General features: G+C 40.7%; 1 protein-coding gene across 1 annotated transcript in view; it reads right to left on the bottom strand.

Moving 5' to 3' along the window:
- Positions 1–10188, bottom strand: part of tafa4b (TAFA chemokine like family member 4b) — a 38542-nt gene that overhangs the window by 9580 nt on the left and 18774 nt on the right. The window contains exon 4 of the mRNA XM_005731190.1: positions 3772–3927. Within this exon, the coding sequence (XP_005731247.1) occupies positions 3772–3927 (156 nt within the window). The remainder of the gene's footprint in view (positions 1–3771; positions 3928–10188) is intronic.

The raw sequence follows: 10188 nt of genomic DNA, 5'->3' as shown, positions 1-10188 counted from the left end.
CCCCAACTGCAAACCTTCAGACTAATAAATACAATAACAAAAAGGCCAAGAAGCTAAAAACAATATCATAATAAATCACAAATTAAAAATCAATGGATATTACTTATTCAGATGAAGAATAGCAACATGGGACAAAGCTGTTTCTTTACAGCTTTGTCCTGCATTTAGGGACTGCTAACCTCGTCAAATAGGGGGTGGCCGTCAGCATTTACGATGGAACTGGTCATCCTCTGTAGCTGTCTGGTATAAAGAGGCTCTGGGCTAAGCTGCTGTTACTGTTCACAATTTGCAACAGTTTGTTCCTGTCCTTCAAAGATAGATTAGCGTACTGTGACACCAAGGAAAACATTTCCATAACATAACTCTGCTACTGCACTTCTTTTCTTGACATCGACCTGTGTTTTGTTTGTTTTTTAGGATATATAAATATAAAATATATGTGAGCCACTCAGAAGTGGACAGGGTGCATTTCTCCTACAGCGTTAGCCCGAAAAGAGCTTCACCGCTTGACTTCTATTTTTTTTTCCGGTTAACAATTCTACCTCTGCAAACTCTTCACGCGCAGATTTAGACTTCTCCAAATGACCTTACTTTTTGCAGGACAAACCCTTTATTCTCACACGCCACCAGCGCTAATTCCAACAGAGAAGAAAAAGAAAAGAAGCCAACACAGAAGTGGGTTTCAGGGTTGTTGTGATGAATAGAGTTCACTTGAAAAAGCGTATCCCACCATGCAGTGCAGCAGCCCAGTAATGGGACCTCTCACCATTAACTCCTCTTTCAGCCAGCATCAATAATGTAACTCCATTTACACTATGGCTTTTCTACAAAGGCTACCTGCTGAGAGGGGGTTGTCTCTTTCCATCAGTGCTCCAGCCAAAAAAAAGGGGAGAGAGAAGCACGCGTGGATGTGTGCGTGCACTGAGGTGTGTTTGTGTGCGTAAGAAAACCCTGGATGAGGTGAGATCTTTTGGAACTGTGAACTCAGAGGTCAAGCCTGACTCATGAGATAAGTGCTGCTGAGCACTGGATTTGGAAGTGAGAGGAGGTGAGAGTCCGAGGTGAGATCTGAATAGAAAATTAGAAAGCCTCGTGACCGGTGTGACGGCAGAACCGCGCAGTCTGTGCGTGCGTGTGAGTCGAAAGAAGTGATTAAGACCATCAAAAAGAATCCATCACTAACTCTCAATCACACGCAGAGTGCATTAGGTTCTCATTAGTGTCACTCCTCCTTTTAGCAAACGAGACCACGTCTTTGAAGTAAACAAATAAAAGCAAGGAATCAGTGCAGTGCCTGCTCTGAAGGGTTAGCAAAGTTTCACGTGATTCCTTGTTTATCCTGGCTTTCATTACAAAGCCAATCATCTTTGCTATGGTTGCCTGGTTTTATCATTATCAAGCAATAGTTCCCATCTTGGAACTCATCAAAGAGGTTAAAAAACAAATCTACTTTTTTATTGGGTGAAAATGGTGCTGAAATGAACCAGCAGGTATGCTTGTTACTAAAGTTATTTCAATGGGGAAAGCACCGTCTACTGGTCACGCGCAGCAATAGCAACTCAATGCCTGGAGGTTGGCACAGACTGGCAGTGTGTGCACAGCCCTGACTAGTAAAGGTGGAAAGCGTGCGGGCATTTGCAAAGACTCGAATGAAAATGGGAAGTTGTATTAAAGCCGATTGTATGTAGCAATAGCACAGCTGTAGGATTGGGAACCAAGTGTCAAAAATAATGTGCATTTTAATAAGAAGTTGCTATTTGCCAAACTAAATGACTGTGAGTAGTTCTTGTTTGTGTGCTGCACTGTCTGTCAATAGACGTCAACAAACAGCGAGCCGGGGTGAATGAGATTTGTTTTGGCTCGTTTTTTACCCTTCTTGATAATTACCATATCATTCATTTACAGCATTAGAGTGATAATGGGGCTAATATGCTATTTTTCATGGAAAATAAACCAAACGCTGTGAAATCTGATCTAGCTCCAAATCTGAAACAGAAAAAAAAGAGACATCACTTCAAGTTTGCCCACAGATGTCACATCAAAGACTCTATTTGTGTAGATTCATTACTTATTTGTTTGCAAGTGTGGAATCAGCTTCCAGTCCCCTTCCCGAGGTGACGTTAACAGTATGAATAACCCTCGAGCTTTGGAGAGGTAGTGTCTCCGCTCACGTATTAAACAACTGTGTATTTTCTTCTGGTAGGGGGCTAATACAGTGCGATTGGATGAGGTTGGCTGACACAGTGTGTGTGTGTGTCTGATCTCAGCGGAGCGTCTGCGGATGATAGGGGTCAGTGACACTGCTTGTTTCTTGCTGGGCAGCAGCTCTCGATGCGGACAAACGGGTGCAACAGAGGTCTATGAAAACGACCCTCAGCTTTCGTCTGTCCATCTTCGCTACTAGCCGCACGCACACACACACCCACACACTCAGCATGTATAAACAGACACATTTGTGTATCTGAGCGAAAGTCTGTGGATGATTAATTAGCTTGATGATATTTTTGTTGTTGTCGTTTTTCAGAATCCAACATTTTTATTTAACTGTTGACTTGAAAATCATAACCAACATAAGGGTTTGATGTCATGCTTTTATTTGTTTATAAAAACTTTCCTCTCGCTAATCACCCAAATGTTCTGTCTGAACCCATAAAAACATGCAAAGAAAATACTTTCTCTATCACCATCTGTCAAATACTCGCGCGGCCTGACTGGATATGAAACGTTAAGCTGTCCCATATACCAGCATTCCTTTAAAACCGCAGCTTAAGTATCCAATCTGATGTCATATTTTTGATTCTCCTTTCATATGGCATGGGGGAATTAGCAAGGCAAGGAGAAACATTACCGGCATTAGTGGCTTTAACTTTTCATGTTATCTCCTTGGGATGCAATGAACCCCAAACCGCTGGTGAAAGAGGACCGAGATATATCCAGGTTTACTTTAACACATTAAAAATCCTATTACTCAAGACCCACTTAAAGGTGCTTTACATTCATTTTCCAGTAAACATCCTATCTTAATTTAAGTAAAGACAATGGTGTGAATTCACTCTCAATCTCACTCCTTCTATTATAGGGAAATAAACTGAAAATACATTTTCAATCCAGCAGCAGTGTGCCATTTAAAAAAAAGTCATTTTCAGACAGAATCCAACCTGGCAGCAAATTTAAACTCATCTATTTACGTTTCTAATATCTCCAAAATGAATCTAGTAATGATTTGTTTTAGGTGAGAAGTTTCATGTAGAAACTTTAATGATGCAAGATAATTAAAACCATTTTTAGCCTTCGTGACCCCGCCGGATTCAGCAGCGTGTCAATTATTACAAAAACATGTTGTGCAGCGAAGCACTGTCCAAACCTGCAAAATCTTCATTTGGAATTCCAGTCACGCTCGCAAAGGTTTCCAACAGATACCAAAAAGATCTGGCAGAAATGGAGAGCCTCTGCTGCAGTGTTGTGGGGGAGATGTCTGCAATATGATGCACAAAACACAGAAACCGAAAGCACACCCTACTTGTTTATGTGTTTCACAAAGCAACGATGCCCAACAAATTCAGGCCTGTGCGCTGTTAGAAGACGGGGCTGATTTTCAGCCCAAACATCCACTCAGGCTGTTGGTCGGTGATCAGCTCCACTAGTATCACTAATTCTACTTCATTTCAAGAGATTCTCACATCGGGTTTTGTTTTGTATAAATGAGGAACCACTGGAAGAGACGCTTGGCCTGATATACACACTCACACTAACACTCACACGTAGTTTTACCTTCCACACAGGAGGGTCTGGCTCTGGTCGTGCCAGCGACCTGCCCCGGGAAACAGGAACACTTGACGGTTTGAGAGCGCTCCTCAATCTTATTCTTATTACAGCAGCGATGCACCGCCACCACCTCACATGTCCCCTGCTTCACTTGGTATGATGCTGTGAGAGAGAGAGAAAGAGAGAGAGAGAAGGAGGGGAAAAAAGGGTGGGGGGATTATTTGCTTGAAATTCATCGACTGTAAGGGAGATTTTGTTGGTGTTTTGGCATTTGTTGTTGAAAATAATCGAGTCGAAATTCAAACACATTTGCGCCGCAAATAACAATCAAATACGGGCCAGCTTTTCTGAGGATTAAACAGATCTGCTGAATAATTTACTTTTGTTTAAACTCCTCGATTTATTCCGGTCTCTGTCTTTGATTCATAAGTAAACACTTTTTAGTGATATTTTGCTTTTATTCTCAGCCCAGCGCCCTCATTAACTCTGTCACAGAGGCGACTCTTGTTCTCGTGATGGTGTGCATGGAGGGAAATTAAAAAAAGCAAACAGCATATGAAAAAATAATCATTTCTTTTTGACTCCTTTCAGACAAAGCACTTGATCTAAGCAGAGACGTGTGCACTTTATTTAGTTAGAGGAAATCGCTGTCACGTCTGCATCCGCATTTTTGTTTTTATCATTCCATCTCCATGCACGTCTGTCTGTGTGTTTGGTTCCTTGCATTTGTGTGTGCTTCTTAAAGTCATGATATATGTGAGGATAATTGTTTTTACCTGACACCTCCAACAAACCAGCCACCTCTAATGTCTCTTATTAGCTTCTCACTTCCCAGCAGGCATTGGTCTGGTTAATTATAAGACTCTCCGGACAGCAAACGAACCTGAGGGGTTGTAGCACAAACCCAAAGCTTTCTGCATAGTGGCAAAATGTGGTACTATGTGTGTGAGTGTTTCAGTATTTTTTGTTGAATTCCTTCTGAACATCTTGCCCCCTCACACATGATTTCTTTTCAGAGTCTTCAGGGACTAAAAGGTGACTGTATCTTCATTTTAGGAGTAAGCTCACGAGAGCAGCCATTTATACTTTAACTTGATCTGTCACATGTACAAGGCAGCAAGGATGACTTGTAAATTATGTTACATAGTAATGCATAGAAGTGTGTAATGCGCACTGTCTGTGTTAATGTTACATTCCCCTCAGCACATGAATAAACCCATGAATCCCTTAGCAGAAAGGTTTTTGTGCCTACCTAAAGGAAAATGCGCCAACCAAAACTGTTGGGTACAATGTTTAGTGAATCTAAGCTTTGCTTATGGCTTCTGAATGGATTCCAGCTGCCTTATCTTCCCTCTCAAAGCTTGTTGTGCACTCTTGAGAGTCTCTGGCACCGTTTCCCGAGCACAGCAAACCCTGCTGGCGACATAACTACCTATAAGCCTCTTTACAGCCCTGGAAAAACCTTGGTTATACTGTACCATAAGCCCAGATTTCATTTATGTACGTGACTATACCCAGACTCCAAAACTTTTCATGGTAAGCTGAATGGGCTTTGCAGGCAGACACAAAAGTGTGCACAAGCACACACACTCATACAGCGCACACACTCAGCAGAGGGTTCCATTTCTGCAGGCCATGGCCCCTCTCATCCTTTCTGATTTAAAGTTTGTTTGTTCTCTTCTCCAGAGAGCCCCATCAATGATCCCTGGCTCTCCGAGGGCGCCCCTCCGCTATCATCCCTCCACTTTCATTTCCCTCACTCCTCTGTCTCGGGCTCTCCTGAGGCTGGAGCAGCTGCTGGATTACACCCGTGCACACTGCACATGCACTCACTGACACACGCAAACATATATATAGGCTCTGTGTAATGATAAAAATCAAGAAAAGATCAAACTCAGCACAAGTCAAATGGACAAGAACTACACATTAAGTCATAGTTACAACAGCAATAATCACAACTGAAGCTCAAAGTAACAGCGTAAAAATAAGAAAATCTAATTCAAGCACAATTTTATAGCCTGTACAAAATAAATAAGAAATTATTCTGCTGCTGTTGCAGAACTGGAACTGAGTAAGACTGCTCAATCTGCTGGCCTTATCTCAGGAAAAAGGCAGCTTGTTAGCACGAGAGAGGAAAGAGAGGAAGAGAGTCAAGCAGGAGGAGGGAAAGCAGTGTCACAGGCAGCAGAGAGAACAAAGAGCAGCTCGCCTTCCGCTGGCATAATGAGGTCAGGAGGTACACTGGCCTTCTCTCTTTATTGCCTATATCAGGACTGGGCAGAAGATGTTTACGTTTGAAAACTTTAAAGCTTTGAGGGTATGTTTGAGCAGTGGATGATAAACCCTTCCCAGCTTCATTTATGCACATTCTTTTTGTCTGTCCGTGGCACGTACCCTAATTAAAATCTCAACGAAGTATAAATGGATGCAAATGAGGCAAATTCAGGCTGATGTAAGGTATGAGAACAGCCCACATCCTTCTCTTAATGTGATTTCCATTATTTAAGGAAGACAGGAGACAGAAAGCCTCTGCTGGGTTTTCTTAGAGTATACATATGCAGCTTAATGAAGAAGAAGAAGAAAAAGAGGCCAAGGTGCTCTTCAAGTAAATGCTTTAAGAGGCTTTCTTTCATAGACAGTTTAAAGGACACTCTAAACAACTTCAGAGTATTTTAGATGTTGCCACTGTCGCGTTCATCGAGGAGCAACACAACACACTGCATACCGAAACATATTTTTGCTTAGACTGCCTGTGGTTTGTTGATGTGAAACTCAGAAAATCTATGGTGACATTATGTGGCTAAAATGTAACAATAAAAAAAAATAAAAATAAAAAATAAAATACAGTTTTTATATAATGGTGAAGGGATTTGCTTCAGTAGGAGCAAAAACTGAAAAACTGTCCAGTGTTTAGGTGTAAAATAGCCTTTAAATATAATAAACTAATTTCTGGAAAATATTATACAAGATGAGCTGATTCACTGATAAGTTTGTAAGCATGTATGGTAGCCGGCAGTTAGATCTGGCTCTGGTTCTACCATTCAGCATAAAAATGCTTCAGTCAGTAAAAGGTTTGGGAGCCATACAGCAGGCAAGTAGTACAATCCACTAATCAGAAAGCAGTTCAATCCCTGGCTCCTGCAGTCTGTATGTGAAGTGCTCTAGGTCACGACACTGAACTTTAGCACCTCTAATGAATCAATAAGTGGGGGTCGTAGGATAAGGTTCTATCAAAAAAAAATCTTTTTTTTAAAGGATGCGTCCTTTTGGTGCTCTGAGTGGTCAGTAGGACTAGAAAAGTGCTATATAAATCCATCACAACTGTGCTGGAGGAATCAACTCAACATCGCCCACTCTTGTTGCCCAGAAACAAGAAAGTAAAGCTTTTATTTGGTATCATTGCAAACACTCTCATTCTCACTCTCTCATAGTGTAATGTTAATCATACAGTGTTCCTATATAGTCTTTGTGGGGAGTAATATAACTAAATGAGGACAGAGCATTTCACTTGGAGTGTTTATGTGCATGTGTGTGCACAGTAAGTGTGATAGTGTGGTTTAACGTGTTGATTTGGATTCAGTTTGGTGGGATTTGGGTAAAATAAAACATTTGCTTTTTATAGACGCGAATGCAATTTTCATGCACAATGGGTCTAATCCAAATAGCGGACTGCAGGAACATGTCAAAAGAAGCCCAGTTCAACCAGAAAACAACAGGCTTGCAACCCTAGTGACAGTGAGTTTATGAGCATATGCACACACAGTCTCTGGGTCTGAAAGGTGAGGCAGGTGCTGGTGCTTTAATCAGAATCAGAATACTTTATCAATCCCACAAGATATTACGTGATCATAGTTGCTCCAAGACAGTAATAACAGTAACAAAGTAAACAAAATTAAATAATACAACATATTAGAAAGCTGCAAAATAGTCAGTTTGGGCTACTTCACTGCTGGCAAATACTGACTGTGTATAAATGATGTCAACCGCCAAAATTCTAGACTTTTCATTTTGAAGGTACGATGTTAATATGGTTAACATGTTAGCTTCAAAATGCAGTCTTAATTTTGTTGACTAATAATTTTCTCCATAGTTTTCATCAATGACCTCTTTTCCTGACGAAAACAAGACGATACCAAAGCAAAAAACTAATAACTAAACTACTAGACAATATCCAATCAGAACTAATTAAGTTGTGTAAAAAGGCGGGACAAGTTTGGAAGTGAGTCAGTCAGAATTAATTTCCTTGTGCAATAAGATTAGATGCGCACACTTTGATCTCCACAGTGGGAGTTCCAATGCTCCCTGTTTCTCATAAAAACGTGACAAAATGTCAGCGATTGGGACGAAAGAAGAGTAGACACATGGACAGATTTAACATTTAATGTCAAGGAAAATATGTATAGCATACTTCAGATTTACTCCACTGTATTGCATGATATTTAGGATTTGCCTCAATAATGACTAAAACTATAGATGAAAATTTGCTGTCAAAATCAACACTGATTTTGTGTTAACCATATTTAGATCAGAGGGTGAAGTGAGAAGTTATCAAACTGCACAGATTCATGTATCTGCTAATTAGCATTTTAGTTATCTTTAGTTATCTTAATTAGCGTTAAGTAACAAACTAATAAAATACTAGAATTTGACGCACCAAGACTGAAGCACAAGTTTTTTGGATGGTTTGGCAGATACTTCCATTAAAAATGCCCCAGATGGTACGAAACATGATGAAGAGGATCAGAATAGTAAGTGGGATTAGTGAAGCCTAAACAGGCTTGTGTTGTCAGTCAAAATCTGCATTTGAGTCATCTGAGCACAGTGAATATGCTCAAAACCAGTGTTTAGTTTTCTGCTTCTGAACGCTATCAATTTGAGCCCTTTAACATGGTACTCTATGGGGATTGACATGCTCTCGGAGCAGACCTCAAGTGGCCAGTTTAGGAACTGCATTTTTTAGTACTTCTGTAGTAGTTTTGTTTTCGCTACGGTGGCTCTGAGAGGCCAGACGGACTGCAACTTAAGAAAACACCAGCAATAAGAAAAAAGCTGCAAAAGTGCTCAAAACACAACGGAAATAGGAAAAACGAAAACAGAAATAGGAAAAAACTGATTTCCAAAGGCACAAGGGAAGTGTTTCTGCGGAGACTATAACCCGACGGACCAGTTGCAGGAACCAAAATATGCTAAGAATTGCGCTGGGAGACACTTAAAAGAAGTGGAGGATCTATCGGTTTTGTCAGGAAAGAAAGGATGAGAGGGAAGTGTGTTAATCCGAAAGTGTGTTAATCTGAAAATCCGCCAACAGTATTACATGAATCATGAGATTAAAACACACTTACCTGGCATATTTTGGTTCCTGCAACTGGTCCGTCAGGTTATTGTCTCCCCAGAAACACTTCCCTTGTGCTTTTGGAAATCTGTTTTTCCTAATTCTGTTTTCGTTTTTCCTATTTCTGTTCTTGTTTTTCCTATTTCCGTTGTGTATTGTGTTTTTTTGCAGTGTTTTTCTTATTGCTGGTGTTTTCTTAAATTGCAGTCCGTTTGGCCTCACAGGGCCACTGTAGTTTTCTCACTCTGGAGAATGCAGCACAATACCATGAAAAAAATGACCCTATGTGATATATGATACAGTTACCATATACATTTATGTTGTCTGCTTATGATACTATTAAAAGTGAAATAGCTTTTAAAGAATTGCATATTTTAGGGCATAGGTGGCAATTTGGCTTCCCATTAGGGGCGAGACCTAATGCCATATTTAAATTGTATTTAAAATGTAGCTCACATTTGGTCATTTCATGTACCGTTTCATCCACACAATGCTTCCAACGTGTCACCAAAATCTTATTACAATATTTAATCTGGTTAGTATGGAAGTCCGTTTCCGCCACTAGAAAAAAAAAAAAAAAAGATCCATAACTCAAAATTTCGAGTTATTTTCTCAAAATTTTGACATACCGTATTTTCACGACCATAAGGCGCACTTAAAAGTCTTAGATTTTCTTCAAAAAGTGCGGCGCGCCCTATAGCGCGGTGCGCCCTATGTGTTGTAAGGAGGACGTAGTAGAGAACACCATGAGAACGTTAAAGGGTGAAGTGTGGGCGTTGATCGTATATACTGGGACAATCGCACATACCTGTATAAAAGAACAGGTATGTGCATTATGCAGGACATCGTTGTTTTAACAACCCTGAAAATGGCAAAGAGACACGCTTATGAAGCACAGTTTAAACTGAAGGCCATCAGCTACGAGGAGGAACATGGAAATCGAGCAGCGGCAAGAGAATTTAAGATTAACGAATCGATGGTTCGCAAATGGAGGAAGCTGGAAAACAAGCTCCGGCAGGTCAAGAAGACGCAGCTGAGTTTCCGCGGACATAAGGCGAGGTGGCCCGAGTTGGAGGAAAGACTCGAGCGGT

Source organism: Pundamilia nyererei, unplaced genomic scaffold (genome assembly GCF_000239375.1).
Source record: "Pundamilia nyererei isolate P.nyererei 1_Seehausen unplaced genomic scaffold, PunNye1.0 scaffold00042, whole genome shotgun sequence".
In the NCBI taxonomy this organism is placed as follows: Eukaryota; Metazoa; Chordata; class Actinopteri; order Cichliformes; family Cichlidae; genus Pundamilia; species Pundamilia nyererei.
The sequence above is the reverse complement of the archived record's forward strand: the minus strand, read 5'-3'. Positions and strand labels throughout refer to the sequence as shown.